At 45.5% G+C, this 20,373-nt stretch overlaps 1 protein-coding gene across 4 annotated transcripts in view; it reads left to right on the top strand.

The window, feature by feature from the left end:
* LOC125461119 (DENN domain-containing protein 5B-like) overlaps positions 1 to 20,373 on the top strand; it is a 266,830-nt gene that overhangs the window by 187,782 nt on the left and 58,675 nt on the right. For 2 of the 4 annotated variants that reach the window (XM_059652281.1, XM_059652279.1), the window contains exons 7-11: positions 680 to 911; positions 12,338 to 12,488; positions 14,943 to 15,039; positions 18,235 to 18,345; positions 20,145 to 20,276. In XM_059652281.1, coding sequence (XP_059508264.1) covers positions 680 to 911; positions 12,338 to 12,488; positions 14,943 to 15,039; positions 18,235 to 18,345; positions 20,145 to 20,276 — 723 coding nt within the window. The remainder of the gene's footprint in view (positions 1 to 679; positions 912 to 12,337; positions 12,489 to 14,942; positions 15,040 to 18,234; positions 18,346 to 20,144; positions 20,277 to 20,373) is intronic. The other 2 variants (XM_059652280.1, XM_059652282.1) reach the window with 1 other exon arrangement.

Raw genomic sequence — 20,373 nt, forward strand, 5'->3', positions numbered from 1 at the left:
AAAGGCAGCGCATTTTCAGGAGAAACCTTTTCATCCAAACAATGCTTAGACAGTGAAATACTACAGACAACAGTTCAAGTCAATGGCATTAATGCATTTAACGAGTGCAGGATAAGGAGATTTAACTAATGTGTAATCTAATGAGTAAAGTCATCGACTTGAGGTGGGTGGCAGAGATGTCAAGAGTGAATGTAACATGTATAAAAGGTAGTTTACATCATTATTGGGAAGTGATGTAAGACCACATGACTAGGAGATGGGTCTCTCTAGCAGTCCCATTACAGAGGTGAAGCCTTGACCCGTATTTAATGAGTGTTCATTATGTTTAAATAAAATGGTCACATTTGACCCTAGACCAAAAGGCTTCTGCAAAATTTACCAACCATTCTCCTGAGCCCAGTCACAGTATGAGGGGAAGCTAGAGAAATAGGAGGTTAGGTTAATGGGGTTGAATGAGGAGAAGCGGGAGAGCATTCATATGGAGTGTAAACACCAGCATGGGCTTTTGGGCCGTATGGCCTATTTTGTACTGGGAATATTGGATAATGATTGCCTTGCTCAGACCATTTGCCAATGCAGCGTTCTCTCAGTATTACGCTCTATAATCGGTTTAGATTAAGGGGTTTAATAATATTGTGTTTTAAAAACAGAAGTAATGAGCTACTTACTTTCATTTTAGGCATCGTTTCTGTCTGACCAGCCAGAGCCCTACCTCCCCTTTCTCTCCCACTTCATAGAAACTCAGATGTTTGCAACTTTCATTGACAACAAGATTGTATCACTGTGGGAGGAGAAGGAGCCTCTTCTCAGAGTGTTTGATTCACGCATTGAGAAGATGAAGATCTACAACGTTCGCGTCCCCACGTTACGCACCTCAAGTTATCAGAAATGCACTGTCTTGAAAGAATCCGGTGAGTGGCACCATTTTTGCCTGCTCAGCTATTTGGGGAGCGGGAGGTTGCTGTTGGGAAGATATCCTTGTGCAATTAGGTTGGTGCTGTGCGATCAAGCTGATCTCAAGCCAACTCTCAACTCACAATACAGAGCTCCCAAGGCAGAGACAAATTCAGTTACATTGCTGACACTGTACACTGACCTTGGGCGACCCTAAAGTCAGTCCATGTTCCTGAGGCTGCGTGTCGAGTGCACAACTCATCGAGGTGATGCACCTTGTTTTGTACTTATTGATGTTTGTGAAATGTTTAAAAGCTTTATAAAGCTCCAAGTTGCTGCCATAGCATTGGGTTGACTGTTCCTCGAGGATTATCTGACCTTTAGGTGGGAAATGGCGATAGTAATGAAATCACTTCCACATACAATTCCAAGGAAATGCCCCAGAATCAAGTAAGTTGTTCGCACCTTCGAAATCTTTATAGATGCAATGACATTAACAATCAAGTGGTTTGTACTTTTTTTTAAATACTTCCATTTCAACCATATCAACACTTCACCTCTTCACCTTCTGTTCTCTCCCTTCTTAATCAGAGGAGCATAGGAAATTGGTGTGGAATTTGGCCACTCGAGCTTGTTCTCCATTCACCTAGATCATGATTGATCATCTCTCTCTCATTGTCAGTTTCCTATATGATCCCTCCATTTTTAATGCCCAATTTAAATTCTAGGGCCACTACAGCCTGTGGACCATCCATTCATCATTTTTTTTACATTCGCTAACTCACATAAGCTAACACCTTGCCCCCATCTCACCCTTTCTCCTTTCAAGACTCGCCTGAGAGTAATAGTTCTTCAGCTTTACCCTAGCCTTTCACCCTTAGCCATGAATAACACTTAATGCCTGATCAGTGCAGTAAAGCTATGGATGTTGGGAAAAATGAAACTTTCATGAATGATGTGGGGGAGGGTGTCAATGGGTATGAAGTGAGACTGATTAACTAGCATTGAGATACAGATCCGTTCTTTTCTCATAATATAGAATCGAATCAAATCCCTACAGTGCGGAAGCAGGCCATTTGGCCCATTGAGTCCACACTGACCCTCCCAGACCCACCCCATCCCTGTAACCCTGCATTTCCCATGGCTTTTTTACATAGCCTTCACAATCTTGGACACTGTGAGGCAATTTAGCATGGCCAATCCACCCAACCTGTACATCTTTGGACTGTGGGAGGAAACTGGGAGCGCCCGGAGGAAACCCACGCAGACACTAGGAGAATGTGCCAACTCCATGCAGACAGTCGCCCGACAATGGAATTGAACCCGGGCCCTTGGTGCTGGGAGGCATCTATGCTAACCGTAACGCAGTGGATATATATTGTGAAGAATAAAAAGCTTACTCCTGGTTTAAATCTTCCTCTCCTTAAACTGACCAAACTTGGGTGCGGGATTCTTTGTGTGATAATCATGGAGAGTCTAGCACTCATAGAATCGCTACAGTGTGGAAACAGGCCCTTTGGCCCAACATGTCCACACTGACCCTTAGAACATCCCACCCAGACCCATCGCCCTATAACCCACACACCCCTGAACTCTATGGACCATTTAGCATGGCCAATCCACCTAGCCTGCACAACTTTGGACTGTGGGAGGAAACCAGAGCTCCCAGAGGAAACCCACACAGACACAGGAAGAATGTGCAAACTCCACACAGACAGTTGCCTGAGGCTGGAATTGAACCTGCATCCCTGGTGCTGTGAGGCTAACCAGGGCTAACCGGTGTGCCACTGTGCTGTCCTATTTGATGCATTTGACTTCCCACTTTGCGTCACCCATCAACAATTACAAAGAGTTAATGGCCAGATTATCTGGCTCTGTGAGAGGTAAATATGGACTGAGACACCAGAGAGAATGTTCCTTCCCTACTTTGTATGGTATCAAGAGGCCTTTTGAATTTACCTGAGGGTGTAGCTGGAGCTTACAGTTCAAGTCTGACTAGAGCCCCCAAACCTTCAATCTACGAGGAGAACATAATATCACCTATCAAAAACTAACACTAATTCAACTCCTGGTCATTGACTGATGACAAATGACAGAACTAGCATTAGCTTCAGGGGTCTGAGCCAAAGGTATGTTAAAATCAGAAGCTCCCTCCTGGGATCTCCTCTGGAATACCTGTGGGATGTGGATACTGGGCATGATTCTGCAATTCAGTTGAAATGTCCACTTATACTGAACAACATGTGGCAGTGGTGGGAAATTCTGGTGAGCAGAAGGCTGCTAAACTGGCAGTCAGCATGAATTAACTTTTCTTTTCCATTAAAGTATGAAATGATCACAAAACGTGACAATTTTGCCAAAGTATTGTGGAACTGGAGCTTCAATGTCAAATGAAAATGCCTGCACTGAGTGCTGCTAACTCAGTGAAGTGTGCAGGAACTCAATTAACTGCCACAAACAGAAGCTTGTTCCATGTCATGCAGAGTGCAAAAATGCAAATACTACCGCGTTCAATAGCTGAGCCGTTCTGTTTTGTTTTAGTTTCCCTGTCACGCTGTTGTAATTGTGTTTCCTCTAAAGACCCACTGTTGAATGCTCTTCCGGAAAAGTTAATAGATTTGACTCACACGGTTGTGTTTGACATACATTCTAATTCTTTGCCTCATTTCCCGTGCTGCAGCAGCTCCATCTCAAACAACCTCTTCTGCTTTTTTCACGCCAGCATATTACATATGCCCTTTCCAGTAGTTCAGTGCTTTCGATAGTTTGCCTAAGTGAAAATCCAGACAGTAAGTGTTGGCTCCAATTGGGAAGGAAGCTTTGGCTGTTGAGGTTGGTTAAATAGCTGTCAGATAATTTTCCACGAAGTATTTTCCATGGCTGTCTATCCCAGAATAGGCACCATGCCCTCCAAAAGGATGGTAACTCGACTTTAACTGTTCAGCTGAGATCCACACAGGGACTGACACCTGTTGGACACAGTTGGTTCGATCAGTAAGCAACTTCTGCCTAGCAACAAGCCATTGCATATCTAAAAAGGCCATTGGGTTCAAGATCATCATCTCAGCCCAAGAGCATCGAAAACGAAGAGAGAAAACCCAATTGCAGCCTACAATCGATCTGGAAAATCTTCACTACTCCAACCCCATTCCAGAACAATGTGATTGAGCAAAGTAAGCTACACTGGATCCCTATATCCAGACCCATTGGGATCAAGCATCTTGATCCCCAGAAATTGGCTCAATGAAAACAATGGCTCAAATTTGTGACCAACTAGAACAAAGACAAGTGGATTCCCTGCCCGGCAGAACAACTCAAGGTTGGAATCCAAGAAGGAAGAAATAGCCAGTGTCCAGTGAAGACAGTTTGGTGCTAAGTCATATTTTCTCTTGGCAGCATTGACTGGGATAAGCTTGCTGTGAACTTTTCAGATGACAAACCGGAATTGAGCTGCTTTATGCTTTGAAACACATTAGATGCAACAGCCAAGAAGGCACAACAATGCATCTTCTTTCTGAAGCAGCTCAGGAAATTTGGCAAGTCCATAAGGTCCCTCACTGCAGACGCACCATTGAAAGCCTACTGTCCAGGTGCATAACGGCCTGGGATGACAACTGCTGTGCCCAGGACTGTAAGAAGCTACAGAAGGTGGGTGTGCGCAGTCCAGACCGTCATAGAAGCCAGCCATCCATTCATTTACACATCTCACTGCTGCAGAAAGGCTGCCAACATCATTACAGATTCATCGCATTCTAGTAATGCTCTCCTACAATCTCTTACATTGGGTATAAGGTACAAAAGCCTGAACACACACACCAGCAGGTTCAGGAACAGCTTTTTCCTGGTTGTTAACAGATTGATGAATGGGCTGTCAAGCCTCAAATGATGCTGATCTGGCTAGCATTGATCTCGCTTAGCGCACACCTTATGCAATATAACCTGTCATCTTCTGTTTAAGTCTTTTTGATCTGTACATCCTTTGCTTACTATTATCTGCCTGTGCTGCATGCAAATAAAGTTTTTCGCTATATTTTGGTACATGTGACAATAAATCAATCAACCAGTGCCTTAGCAATGAGGCAGAACAGCAGCAGAGAAGAAATGAAAAGCAAGTAAATCTTACACTCCCCCGATCGTGCTACCTTGTGGGGCATGCTGGCCCATGTGCCCAAAGATACATGGGTTGAGAATTGACCTGTTTAGTCATATGGAGACCCATGTCACAATTCGATGTAAGGTGACAAGAGTCATTCACAGTCAGTGAGGAAGCTTCAACAGTTGATCTTGATCAGGTTTCTACCCACTCATTTTCTGCAAGGATCATTGGTAGCCATCAAGTGCAGGAACCAAGGCCAGTCCTGCCCTACAAAGCGTGCTTGTCTATTTATAAATCCTCACCTGCGATTGGCTGACATGCCTTGGGTTAGATTGATGATGCTGCTGTTGTTTGATCTGAACATCCTTTGCTTGCTGTGATCTGCCTGTATCACTCTTAAACGAAGCCTTTCACTATAGTTTGGTACATGTGACAATAAAATCAATCAAAACAAAAACTGCTGGAAATCACAGCATGTCAGGCAGCATCCGTGAAGAGAGTGCAAGCTAATGTTTCAATTCTGCACGACTCTTCATCAGAGCTTAGGGGAGATTAGAGACCTTAGAGCAGTACAGAAGGTGCAGAGAAGGAAGTCCAAGTGAGACCGCTTATGTGTGACTTGTGTTGCACATTGTTTTGCCCCACAACAAACTGGTGAAGCGAAGCTCTAGTAAAGGTTGAGTTGATACTTTGTCCCGAACATTGTTCAGTTGTTTTCTCAAGAGGGCTGAGATCGTCATATAAATCTGAAGATGTCCACAGTGGTGTGAAGTACATTAGCAGAGCATGTTTATTCATTACCCGCGGTGACTGACACTATCGAACATTGGTGACCAATTTTCTCCCACATTTTCCAGTTTATGTCTCCCACTTGGTCACAGAGAGTTATGTTCCCGGTTATGGGCCTAATGCTAATCAATAAACTTTTCTGTTTTCCCTGTTGTACTTCAGTGTTCTCGTTATGATAACCCCTGAGGGGATTCAAAGAGAAAAGGTTTTCATATCAAGTACTTATTTTTTATTTCCAGACAGCTGGCTTGCTCGAAGGCATTGTTCCTTCGACATCCAAGCACCAGAGCCTCACATGCTTTACCCAGAAGATGAGGAAGCAGCTGATCAACGTAATAACAGAATTACTTTTGACTTTTCCGCAGCTAATTCCATGGGAGTGGGCGATGGAGTGAATCACTACCTTGTCTAACAACAGCACTTGATAATAACCAGGCTGTCCCAGTAGAAGGCAAGCTGAGCTTTTCTCTGAATGAATAGACATGGAAGAAGCCCCATGCAAAATGTCACGTGATAAAACCCGCCAGAGAAAACTAAATTTAGTTGCACACATATACGCCAGTGTTGCACTCATCCATTCAAACCAGACATGCCTGTGTTTCACTCTCCTCCCTGCGCTAAGATTCTCAACCCTGACTAGCACAGAGGGAGTTAGCTCCCTTCAGAGAAAACAAAGATAAATCATTTACTGCGTTTCTGCTGCATCTGCAGTAGACCCTGACGGGAAATTGGACGTCACTGAACATTTTTTTTCCAGAGAATCTCAAGTACAATTCTTCCAAGGTCTAGATTCTAGTTATCTGCAGTTGATGTCAAAAGCTTTTCCAGAACAAAAGTCTGTTGAAATAAATGCCAATTGTATAGATGCTGTATCTTGCTTTAAAAAAAAAATTCGGCAGACTTTTATTTCCATAAACTGCTCAGTCATTTTGCGAATGATTTGAAAACGTCTCTGGTTGAAATTTGTTGCCTGACCTTGTGACAGAACTAAGCAGGGTTTTACAATCTCCCTAAACAGGAAATAAAGTCTGCCTGGCATACTTATGTAAAAATAGCCTTCCTTTTTGTAGATTTCAAATACGTTAGTCTTGGAAATGGTCTGCAATTACTAACTTTTGACTTATTGCAGACTCTTACAACTGTTGACCTGTTTTCAATTATTGACACTCTGTTTAACTATTGGCACATACCTTGGGCCCCACCTGTTACTACTATCAACATCCCGAGGGTTACTACTGAGCAGAAACTCAACTGAACCTGCCATATAAGTACAGTGACCACAAGAGAAGGTCAGAGGCGAGGAATACAGTGATGAGTAACTCACCTCCTGACTCCCCAGAGCCTATCCACATTCTGCAAGGCACAAATTGGGAGTGTGATGGAATACTCCCCACTTGCCTGGATGGGTGCAGCCCCAACAACACTCAAGAAGCTTGACACCATCCAGGACAAAGCAGTCCGCTTGACCGGCACCACATCCACAAGCATCCACACCCTCCACCACCGACGTTCAGTAGCAGAAATGCATAATAACCACAGAATGCACTGCAGAAACTCACCAGAGATCCTCAGACAGCACCTTCCAAACCCATGACCACTTCCATCTAGAAGTTCAAGTTCCCCTCCAAACCACTCACCATCCTGACTTGGAAACGTAATCGCCGCTCCTTCACTGTCGCTGGGTCAAAATCCTGGAATTCCCTCCCCAATGGCATTGTGGGGCAACCCACAGCAGGTGGGCAGCAGTGGTTCAAGAAGGCAGATTACCACCAGCTTCTCAAGGGCAACTAGGGACGGGCAATCAATGCTGGCCTAGCCAACGACACCCACACACCACGAATGTATAAAATGAAAACTACAGACATATTCCTACCAATCCATTGTTTCTATTGACACATCCCTGGAGCACTCCGATTCCTATTGACCATTCTGGGTGACCCTGTGTAACTCTTGACTCGTTCTTAGCGACCTCTTCTAAATCCCGATACATTCCCTCATGCTGGCCCTTGCAACATTTGTTCGGACAACTGTCAAAACATTAGTTTTCTGATTCAAGCGACCAACCACAGCAACAGATTTGTCAAGTGAGGGACACCTGGAGAACCCAGGAGCCATTATTTTAACATAAGCCTTGATTGAAGTGCCAATAAACGTTGCATTTAATGTAGCAGTCGCTGTGGTACACAAAAGAAATGATCAGATAAAGATAATGACAGGATAAAGAGAACCTTGAGCATGAAGCAGAGAAACCCAGGATTTGGCAGGCTGATTGAGCTACCTGTCTGTTTCCTCTGGGGGTCATTAAAAGCAATAATGAGAAGGACAGCATTGGTAGCACACACTGAAACACAAACTGGCAGTAATTTGATAGCTGTGCAACTAAATCTGGATACCCCAAAAACTTGAGACAACAAGGTGTACAGCTAGATGGACACAGCAGGCCAAGCAGCACCAGAGGAGCAGGGAGGCTGACGTTTTGGGCCTAGACACTTCTTCAGAAATTCTTCATTTCTGAACAAGGGTCTAGACCTGAAACGTCAGCCTCCCTGCTCCTCTGATGCTGCTTGGCCTGCTGTGTCCATCCAGCTGTACACCTTGTTGTCTCAGATTCTCTGGCATCGGCAGTTCCTACTGTCTCTACCCCAAAAACTTGCCAGTTTGACCCACAACAGAAATGACCATTTGGTGCTTCCAAATTTAAATGCAATAACTGGGCCATCAGCCCCTCTGCCTTGGATTGAAAATAATTACACCTTGTTTCTAAGGTTTAATTTCAAAGACTTTTAAGGTGCAACGAGCTAAGAGATGAATTATTCAGGTCGAGCATTCTATTTGCTGGGGCCTGTTGCAGTATGTTGTGTGACTTCTCCCCGTGTCTGACTGCTTTTGCAGCACTTGCCCCATTTACATTTGCTGCTGTTATCGTCACATTACTGAAATATGAAGGAAAGGAGCTGATTGCTCAGTCTCTCATGTCCATTTCAGCCAGCAAGGAGCATACGACTGAATCCCACTTTCCCAGTCTCAGCCGACAGCTTGAAGAATCTTTGCATTGTTACACGCACTGGCAGTGAGCCCTAAGCCCAAATAAAACAACCTCAGCACCATCTTATCTCTCTCTCTCTTTCTCTCTCTCACTCTCTCTCTCTCTCTCTCTCTCTGTCTCACACACACACACACACACACACACACAGTTGTGTGCACGTACAGAGACAATCATGCACACACACAGTCATACAATGTAACTGTATCTTACCTCTAGAGTATGATGGCCATAACTCCACACAACAGTCCAAATGTGCCTCAATCAGTTAGCAATGCTTTTGCATGATCCCAGAACCTTGTATATTCTGCATCTTGGCCGAAAAAGAAAAGGATCCCAAATGCCTTCTGACCACCACTCTCCCCTGCATATATCATGCTGGCCCCTGCATCAACATCATCCAAGTGGAGGAACAGCACAGATTAGATGAAAAGTAAGCCTCCCTCTGTTAGATACAAGTTACAGTCAGTTCACTCATTCTAGCCAAGAATTCTAAGGTGGGAACAGGGTTGGGTGGGGAACATAGAACATAGAACGTAGAACAGTACAGCACAGAACAGGCCCTTCAGCCCACAATGTTGTGCCGACCATTGATCCTCATGTATGCACCCTCAAATTTCTGTGACCGTATGCATGTCCAGCAGTCTCTTAAATGACCCCAATGACCTTGCTTCCACAACTGCTGCTGGCAACGCATTCCATGCTCTCACAACTCTCTGTGTAAAGAACCCGCCTCTGACATCCCCTCTATACTTTCCTCCAACCAGCTTAAAACTATGACCCCTCGTGCTAGCCATTTCTGCCCTGGGAAATAGTCTCTGGCTATCAACTCTATCTATGCCTCTCATTATCTTGCATACCTCAATTAGGTCCCCTCTCCTCCTCCTTTTCTCCAATGAAAAGAGACCGAGCTCAGTCAACCTCTCTTCATAAGATAAGCCCTCCAGTCCAGGCAGCATCCTGGTAAACCTCCTCTGAACCCTCTCCAAAGCATCCACATCTTTCCTATAATAGGGCGACCAGAACTGGACGCAGAATTCCAAGTGCGGTCTAACCAAAGTTTTATAGAGCTGCAACAAGATCTCACGGCTCTTAAACTCAATCCCCCTGTTAATGAAAGCCAAAATACCATATGCTTTCTTAACAACCCTGGCCACTTGGGTGGCCATTTTAAGGGATCTATGTATTTGCACACCAAGATCCCTCTGTTCCTCCACACTGCCAAGAATCCTATCCTTAATCCTGTACTCAGCTTTCAAATTCGACCTTCCAAAATGCATCACCTCGCATTTATCCAGGTTGAACTCCATCTGCCACCTCTCAGCCCATCTCTGCATTCTGTCAATGTCCCGCTGCAGCCTACAATAGCCCTCTATACTGTCAACGACACCTCCAACCTTTGTGTCGTCTGCAAACTTGCTGACCCATCCTTCAATCCCCTCATCCAAGTCATGAATAAAAATTACAAACAGAGCCCTGTGGAACCCCACTCACCACTGACTTCCAGGCAGAATATTTTCCTTCTACTACCACTCGCTGTCTTCTGTTGGCCAGCCAATTCTGTATCCAGGCAGCTAAGTTCCCCTGTATCCCATTCCTCCTGACCTTCTGAATGAGCCTACCATGGGGAACCTTATCAAATGCCTTACTGAAGTCCATATACACCACATCCACAGCTCGACCCTCATCAACTTTTCTAGTCACATCCTCAAAGAACTCGATAAGGTTTGTGAGGCATGACCCGCCCCTCACAAAGCCGTGTTGACTGCATTTGATCAAGCCATGCTTTTCCAGATGGTCATAAATCCTATCCCTCAAAATCCTTTCTAACACCTTGCAGACGACAGACGTGAGACTTACTGGTCTGTAATTGCCGGGAATGTCCCTATTTCCTTTCTTGAAGAGAGGAGTTGCATCTGCCTCTCTCCAGTCCTCAGGTATGACTCCAGTGGAGAGCGAGGATGCAAAGATCCTCGCAAGTGGCGAAGCAATTGCATTTCTCGCTTCCCAAAGCAGCCGAGGACAAATCTGGTCCGGGCCTGGCGACCTGTCAATCTTAATGTTTGACAAAATTTTCAGCACATCAGCTTCTTCTGATCAAGAGAGAGCCTGTAGCTGTAATGTGGGAAAAGAGCTTTATCCCCTCATGTCACGTTGGGATCTGTCTGAATTGATTCCATGAAACCAGACTGTCAGTGAACCAGCAAACTCCCAATGTATTCCTCTGCTCTTTCTCCAGCTCACTGTAAGAACTTTCCCAGTTCTGTTTCCTCTTGCGGACCTTTCCTAGAAACAAATCACACCGATGATGCAGGAGTTGTGTCGAGGACAGCATTAATCCCTATCCCTGACTGCACTCGAGGAGTTGGTAGTAAGCTGCCTTTTTGCACCACTGAGGTCCTTAGCCTGTAGAAAAGGAGTTCCAGGATTTTGACCCTGTGGCAGTGAAGGAACAGCGATATAGTTCCAAGCCGGGTTGGCAAGCGACTTACACGCAGTGGTGTTTCCAAGTGTCCACTGTTTTTATTCTTCTCAGTGGCAGTGTGTCTGGAGGGTGTCAGTGCCTCAATCCAAGTGGCTAATTTTGACAATGAGCGTCTCTGAAATCTTCCCAGCAAGTCCCAGGCAAGACTGAATTCCATCCGCACACCTTTCCAATGGGAGGTAGCACAGTTGAATCTGAAGCAGGAACACTCAGGCTCCTGAGCCAGGTGATCAGATGTCAATGTTCATTGGTTCCCATTCCACAGCCTGGCTATAATCACTTCACTCAGGAGCACTGTGGATTAAACCTGAGACATTCTTGTGCAATACTCCCTTGAATCTGAAACTATGCTGTGGCTTAGGTACAACTACCCTTGATCTCACTGAATGCGACTCGCTGCACAGTTTGTGAACCACAGCTAACACTGGCATTTTTTTGGCTGCACCGGGTCCTATGTTATAATACAGTCCAGGATCCCAATTGCGCAGTATTGACAGGGGAGGAAGAACAATTGACTCTAGTATGTTTTAAGCTAACTTTGCATTCAGTCACTTGGCCTTGGTTTATAAAGACCCACTTACAGATTAACCACCATGGTCTCATCCAGTCCTTGCTGCTAAAGTACTACTATTTCAAGCCTTGAATGAAGGGACGCTACACTCATCAATAGATTGTTATCTTATTGGTGGTGGTAAGACCCAGCAGTTACCTTTTTAGTTTGAAGCTTACAGATGGCACATTACCTCTAAAAGAAAAGAGACAATATTACTCAAAGCTGCCCCTTCACTGAGTGTTTCCAGTGCACTGTGCATGATTATCTGTGTATCACCCTGGCTGAACTCAAAAAGTATTGAAGACCTGGAATGCTCCCCCAAAATAATAACATTGTTGAGATGGTCACTGAATTGTGTGTTTCTTTCCCTTTCATCTCAGATTTGGACATTGTCCAAAATAGTTAGAGGTTTTGTTTTTGTTTGCTCCGTACTTGTCTATAAGGGCTGTTTTACAGTGTTACTGCTATATTTCACAGCCATAGCCATTGAGCAGCGCCTGGTGAAGATTGACCACACTGCTATCCACCCACACCTGCTGGATATGAAGATCGGACAGGGCAAGTATGAGCAAGGATTCTTCCCCAGCCTCCAGTCTGATGTACTGTCAGCAGGCCCAACTAATAACAAGTGAGTATACCGTAATGTTTACAAAATGTTTATTTCTTCTATATGTATTAGACAAGATAATAGAGCGAGACTGAGGTTTTTGTTGTAGCTCAGCAGTGTGGATCCTATCACGCAGAGTTGTATTTTCCTCGTTCTCACAGAATAACTATAGGTTGAAACTGTCACTGAATACCCTCCAAACAACATTCTGAGGGATAGCATTGACCAGCAACTGAACTGGACTCACCATATAAATATACTGGGTAGGCCAGAGTCTATAAATCCCGCAGTGATCAGATGTCAATGTTTATTAGTTCCCACTCCATGGCCTGGCTATAACCACTCCATTCAGAAGCACGACTGACTCCCCAGAGCCTGTCCACCATCTGCAAGGCACAAGTCCGGAGCGTGGTGGAATACTCCCCACTTGACTGGATAGGTGCAGTTCCAGCAACGCTCAAGAAGCTTACCACTATCCAGGACAAAGCAGCCTGTTCAGTTAGCACCGTATCCACTCTATCCGCCACCATCGCTCAGTAGCAGCAGTGCGTATTATCTACAAGATGCACTGCAGAAATTCAGCAAGGCTCCCAAAGCAACACCAATAGCCACATTTGAAAAGACAAGGGCAGCAGATAATGGGAACGTTACCACCTGCAAGTTCCCCTCCAAGCTACTCACCATCCTAACTTGGAAATATATTGCTGTTCCTTCACTGTCGCTGGGTCAAAATCCTGGAACTCCCTCCCTAACAGCACTGTAGGCATACCTAAGCTCCTGGACTGTAGCAGCTCACCATCACCTTCTGAAGGGCAACTAGGGATGTGCAATAAAAGCTGGTCCAGCCAGAAAAAAACCCACCTTGCTTGAATAAATAAACAAAATTGCTCCGGTCAGGGTTTCCAGGACGAGGAGATCTAATCTTCAGGTTGTGGATGGAACATTAAGGAAGGAAGTCAGGAAACACCTTGTCAAAGCAAGAGAGGTGGAAGTCAGAAATCCTCTTCCCTGACCACTGTGGATCCTGGAACTCAGTGGTAATTTAGATATTTTTTAGTTCAAAGCATCAAGCGACATGGAGCAAGGGGCAAGGAAGTGGGCTAAGGTGCAGATCAGGCATGATCTAACTGAATGGGAAAGTAGAAGGGCTGAATGGCCTTGAATGACCTGCAGAACCTCTACATATTCCAACTTTATCCCAAGCAGTCACATCCTCTAGTGTTGCCCCATCATCTGTTGAGCTGGTGGATTGGGGCTGGGTTCTCAGCACAGCAATAGAAATTCACGTTAGCGGCAAGGCAAGATGAGGTGTGGGGAAATAATCAATAATTTGGGGTGAATAAGTAATAGTGTGGAGTGATGCATCATCTTAAGCCCCAGTGTTCTGCTAAGTTCATCTTTCTATTATGGTATCCCTGCATTTAAAAATGGTAGTTTAAATACATTTGAGAATTTTGCCCTTGGCCACGTGCGAGCCAGGGAGGAAGGGGGCTGAATGGTTTCTGTGTAAGCCTGGTCAGGGTGAGGTGTGTATTTTCTCGGCAATGTTACAGGAGTGGGCTACACGTTGCACCTCCTCACAGCCCTGATCAGTAGATTCAGTGTAGAGAGTGGAGGGGAGGCGGGGTGGAGTCAGGAGTCTATATTTGAAAGAAAACGGAGCTGCAGAGGATTTAACCTTCTGCCCTGGGTGATTCTTTGAGTGTGTCTAATGATTCTTGATTAACCTTGTCAAAGTGGTAACTGAATCCTCTAAAAATGACCTTTTAGAGCAGCATCTTCTGGTGATCAAACTATTTCCCTGTGTCATTCTGTAATGCAGCGCACAGTGACCTCCATATATCAGCTATATGTATTTTTCGCTTGTTCCTAAAATCTGCCCCTCCCTTCCAAATTCTTGCTGGGGAGCAACATGATTATGGCTGTAATATTTTATGGCTTGGCTGTGCTCCTAAATATTACAGAGTCTGCTGGGGTGAAGAAAAGCAGTAACTTTATTTCGGGATCATCTTCCCATGGCTCCATCTTGCCGCAAGGCTGCGAGATGATGCCATCCCTTCCTGCAATGATAAATGATGTATCTCATTAGCTTGTGACACAGTCAGAGCTTCCTGCTTTTTCATAGTGTCATTAATGTGATGGGCTTTGATAGAAGGTGGCTGTTCAGCCTCCCCCAACAAGAGTGATTGTATCCTTTCGGATAAGCGCCAAAGAGTCATCAGTATTGGGAGGCATGGTGGATCCCAATCCCATCCTCTTCCTGCCGTCCTGATCTGGGGACACTGAGGCCAGTTTTACTGGGGCCAAGCTGCTGCTTTAACTGTTCCCAATGACTGTAGGCCACACTGCCATTCAAACTGATGGCTTTCCTTGGAGTAAGTCATTGTTTAGCTGTATGAAGCTCTTGCTCTTTTTCTATAATGTTGGTAATAGCCACATATTAAAACTCTCTTGTCGTTCTTTCCATATCCGCAGCCGATGGGCCAACCGGAGCGCCACAGCTCAGCAGCGAAGGAAAGACCGGCTTCGGCAGCATTCCGAGCATTTGACACTGGACAATGATTTGAAAGAGGTACATGATTTTCTGGAATATTCTCACTGCACTGACCTTCGACCGTTCATGTTTACACAGTGATTATAAGAGTTCTCATTCCACAGTGACCTTTGAGTGCTCCCACCCAACATTGTCCCCTGGCACTCTTGGCCTGCAGTGACCCAGAGTGCCCTTGGTGTGCAGTGACCCAGAGTGCCCTTGGCCTGCAATGACCCAGAGTGCCCTTGGTGTGCAGTGACCCAGGGTGCCCTTGGCCTGCAATGACCCAGAGTGCCCTTGGTGTGCAGTGACCCAGGGTGCCCTTGGCCGGCAATGACCCAGAGTGCCCTTGGCCTGCAGTGACCCAGGGTGCCCTTGGTGTGCAATGATCCAAAGTGACCTCACACCAGCTTGATCCCTGACTATTCACGTGCCAGTTCTGAGTGTATCTGTTGCTGTTGACCGAGATGGTCAAGAGTTTGGAAGGTGCTGTCTTAGGATCTTTTTCTTAGATTTCCACAGTGCAACTTGTAGATAGCATGCACTGCAGCTGAGCATCGGTGGTGGAGGGAGTGGATGTTTGTGGATGTGGTGCCAATCAAGTGGGTAGCGTTGTCCTGATGGTGCCAAGCTTCTTGAGTGTTTTTAGAGCTGCACCCATCCAGGCAAGTGAGAGTATTCCATCACAGTTGTGATATGTGTCTTGAAGATGATACACAGGATTTGGGGACTTAGCAAATGTGTTCATTGTTCCGGGATTCCAAGCATCTGACCTGCTGTTGTAGACATTGTGTTTATATGGTGAGTCCAGTTGCTTTTCGGGTCAATTGTAATCCCCCAGAATGTTGACAATGTGGGTTTCAGTGATGGTAACACCATTGAATGTCAAGGGATGGTGGTGAGATTGTCTCGTGGCATTTGTGTGGTGCGAATTGTCCCTTGTCACTTTGTCAACCCAGACCTAGATATTGTCCAGATCTTGTTGCATTTGTACACGAACTGCTTCAGTATCTGAGGAGGCACAAATGGTGCTGACCACCTACTACTTGTTATTTACCACGTGTCAGCCCAAATTGGGATTGGATACAGACTACTTTATAGGGGAATTGCAAATCGTTCTCAATCGGTCAACATCCCATAGATGTTGAAGATGATGAAGATAAAAGGACCTGAACCTGCAGACACTATGTTCGCAGTTAGCCAAAGGCTGTGCTGACAAAATGGGGACAATGTTGTATTTCATCGTTGAGGTCCACCATCGAGCACTTCAAGGATCTCCTGAACTGAGACTCCAAAATGAGAGAAGACTGATTGCACTAACTGCTGAGGGATCTCCCTGCTGTTTGCCATTCAGGAAAGTGATTGTAAAAATCTTCTGAATCACCTCCACCTGCGCGTCTGTGTCAATTGGTCGGGGCTATGGAGCTGTCTCCTCGGATTTAGTTTTGAGCAAAGAATTCCGGATGGAGTCTAACTCATGTTCTTCGCCAACATGGCACTAATTCTACTTTAGCACCTTTTCTCAGGGGCGTAGGGACGTTCTCCCCCTGAAGTGAATTCAAAGATTTGGAGAACGCGGGATCAACATTTGATGACGATAGGATGAGTGCTGAATCTAAGGACAGATTAACATACCCCCATGTTCTGGGAAGTTGAAGGTACCGTACAGTCCTGAAAGCTGAATGTGTTTATATTGTGGAATACTGACAGCCCCACCTCAGAGTGTAGAGGATACACTCTATTTTTTCCTGTCTTGTATAAGCAGTTGAGTTGTTGGTAACTGCTGGTTTAGAGGAGAGCTTATTTTGTTAGAGACTACTAACAAGGTTCCTGTGATTCCCAGACAGTAAAATGCAACATGCAGTTAATTTGGTTAGTATTGGTCTAATCCCCAGTGAGCACTCCCTCAGAACATGCTCCTAATTGGGCAGTAATTGGCATTAACTTGGCAGCTCACACTGAAAGGCTGGAATGGGATGTGACATGTACCCAGGAGGGCTGCAGGCTTCAGTAACAGAGAGGCTGGGAAGTAGTTTGTGAGATATTTAGCAGCTCAGCTAAAAACACTGCACTTGCTCTGGAGGATAGCTGCGTGGCTGTCAGCAAATCTTCGCAATCTCGTCATGTGATCATAGATTGTCAGGTGTCATTTTTGTGGTGGGAGTCACCATGGGAACATGGGAATAGGAGCAGGAGCAGGCCATTCTGCCCATGAAGCCTGGACCAACGTTTAACCAGATCGTGACTGATCTTCTACCTGACAGCCCTTTTCGCCTACGATGACCAGACCCTGTGTCTTGTATCTACAAATCACCTGATCTCTGACTTGAAGTGACACTCAGCAACTGGTCCTCTCTGGAGTGAAGAATTCTAAGCATTCATCACCCTCTGGGTGAAGAAATTCCTCCTCCTCTAAGCCTTAAATAGTTTGCCCCTTCTTCTGAGACTGTTAGCCTAACCTGCACCCCACTACTCTTCCCAAACCGAAGGTAAGGATGCTACCACTGTGCCGCAAGATGACCACAAGCCAACTATTGATAACCCTTTTTGCATCTACTCTCTCAATCTCTTAACAAGGTTGTATGCTGAAATAGGATCTGCTTTCAATCTTCTAGACTACAGAGAGCATAGGATCACACTCCTCACAGGACAATGCTGGGATCAGTCACTGTTGCACTCCACCCATGCCACGTATATCCTTCCTAGAGTAAGGACATCAAAACTATGCACAGTACTTTGGGTACAGGCTCACTAAACCTGCTACTTTTTCACTTATGAGCAACAATTAGTGGATACAACTCAGAAATTACTTCTAATATGCATGCCCTAATACAGGGACTCAGTTATCAACTGTCAGCTTGTGGACCTCTTGTGGCACAGTGGGAGAGTCCCAACCTCTGGACTGGGAGGCACACTTTGGAGTCCTACCTATAGCAGAGGTGTGTAATGATACCTGAACAGGTTGATTACAAAAATACATTAATTTTTTCTTAAAATGTCAACAGCTGACAGCAAAATTGTGCACACAATCTCATCAGTCTCCTACCAGGTTAATTCTACCTGCCACCCACATTTCACCAGAATTTATCCATCAGGTTTAGAAACTTTGCTCGTCATCGATGCTAATTTGAAGATGGTTTTCTTTGCTTTTTGTGTTTTGTGCCTCTTTTCTTTATCACCTTCTGTTCTTTCTCTTGCCCTCACACATTCTGCATTGTCCTTTCTTGCCTTCAGCCAGCAGAGAGGCTCCTGGTCCAGCACAACTCTATGGCTTTCTGGGAGTGGGACCAGGGTCAACCCCCACCTGTACGGCCTCCCAAAAAATCCTTCTCCGAGTGCTCACTGGTATGTCGAGCTCAGGCTCTGTGTGAAGGGGCATGATGGGACGCTCTAATAATTCACAGCTTTGATTCACGAGGTCTGTCAGGCGAGCTCACCAAAACAGGATTTGCACTGGGCCGATTAAACTGAAAATCCTTTTCCAACGCCTCTTTCAAAGTGCCTAATAAGATTAACTCCAGTGTCAGCATTGCTCACGCACCTTTTTTCTTGTCTGCTCATCAAGTGCTGGGGAATGGAAATGCTTTTTGACCCTCCCAGGACCAGCAAAGTAGGAGCAGGATTCAGCATCTTGCACCTCATCCATTCACTTAGACCATGACTGATCTGCGCTTTTACATTTTGCTTTTCTTCCAAGTACTCTGACTTAAAGATTGACTAATTGTTGTTTTGAAAGCTCTGAGCGCCCCCACAATCTCAGGGCGAGAGTTTCATTTTCTGCAAACCTTTTTTTTTGCAACAAGCGCGTCCTGATTTCGCTTCTGATTGACTTCACTCTAATTTCCTGATTATGTCCCCTTGTTATAAATAGCCCACACATCAGAGCGAATAGATTCTGTGCAACAAGGCCATAAAACATCTTTTCAATGACATCTACCAATGGAGCAGGTGGGACTTGAACCCAAGCCTCCTGGCCCATAGGTAGGGGCACTGCACCCTCACAAGACTCCAGTGTTACGTGCTGAGTGAACCCTTATCTTCTCTGCTCCAATGATCAGCCTCATGTAACCACCACTGCGCCCCCCCAAAAAAAAATCAAAGGTTTTTGCCTGTTTTTGCACAAGTCATCTCAGTTCGATGTTGGTGTTTCAGCCGGAAACGTCAGCCTTCCTGCACCTCTGATGCTGCTTGGCCTGCTCTGTACATCCTGCTCTACACCTTGTTATCTCAGTTTGGTGCCAATCATTGGTGCCTGACCAGCGGTTTGCGCCACAGACCTGCTTTGAGCTGGCATAAACGTGCTCCAACCCAGGAAGTCAAATGTAGCTGAGACTGTACAGATTCTCATCTGCAATTTACCTCACTGCACCTCCTGAGATTTGCTCTGTTAACTGCTCACCCTCACTCTCCACACCCGCCCCCGATATCCTCTCTGCGCTGCTCACCCACCCAGACCTTTCTCATTTAATAAACTCACGTGATGTGTTGCAGAGCTGCACTTGAATTTTGACTCTGCTCCTTCACCCTTTCACTCAACAATGTGACCATGCAGTTGTGGTTTACCAGAAAATTAACCTGTTCCAGTTTGACGTTTTGTTCTGGAAAGTGGTCAGTGAAATCTGATTCAGTTCAAAGGCAGTAACAGGAGGAGGAAATGTCTGTCTCTCCTGTAGGAAGGATGTAGTTCTGTAAAGAAAGAAGGGCGTGGAAGAAGTCCCTGAGGACACGGGCTGTAACTGTAAAATTGTTAGGTCCACAGAAAGTCATTCTGTGTGATCAGACAATATTACCTTCTTTCTCCTTAGCATTTTCTAGTGTTCAAATTTCCCCCCCTCCTCTCCCCTTTCTCTCCTCCTTCATCCCATCGCTGCTTCTACTTCCTCCCCTTTCCCCCCATTTCTCCCCCTTTCCCCCATTCCTCCACCTTTCCCTCATCCCTCCCCCTACCCCTGTTCCTCCTCCTTTCCTCCACTCCTCCCCCTTCCCCTCTTCCTTCCACTCCCCTTCTTCCTCCCCCTTTGCCCCCATTCCTCCCACTTCCCCCCATTCCTCTCCCTTTCCCCTCTTCCTCCCCCCTTCCCCTCTTCCAACCACGTTGTTATTTACAATGGAGCCATCTTTATTGCATCTGCTCTTGCTGACAGAAATATATCCAGGAGGCCAGGAGTATAGGAAAAAGCTTACGGCAACCCAAACTGTCTGATCTCTCACCTGCTGTCATTGCACAGACCAACTGGAAGTTTGTCGAAGGTCTGCTCAAAGAATGTCGCGTCAAGGTAACCTGTTTGTTTTCTTTTGTTTTTCTCAGTTTTGCAATGCTCAGAGAACAAACGTTAGGGCAGGTGAATGGGTTGGCTAATTCTTCCTCTCACT

This window comes from Stegostoma tigrinum, chromosome 18, assembly GCF_030684315.1.
Source record: "Stegostoma tigrinum isolate sSteTig4 chromosome 18, sSteTig4.hap1, whole genome shotgun sequence".
In the NCBI taxonomy this organism is placed as follows: Eukaryota; Metazoa; Chordata; class Chondrichthyes; order Orectolobiformes; family Stegostomatidae; genus Stegostoma; species Stegostoma tigrinum.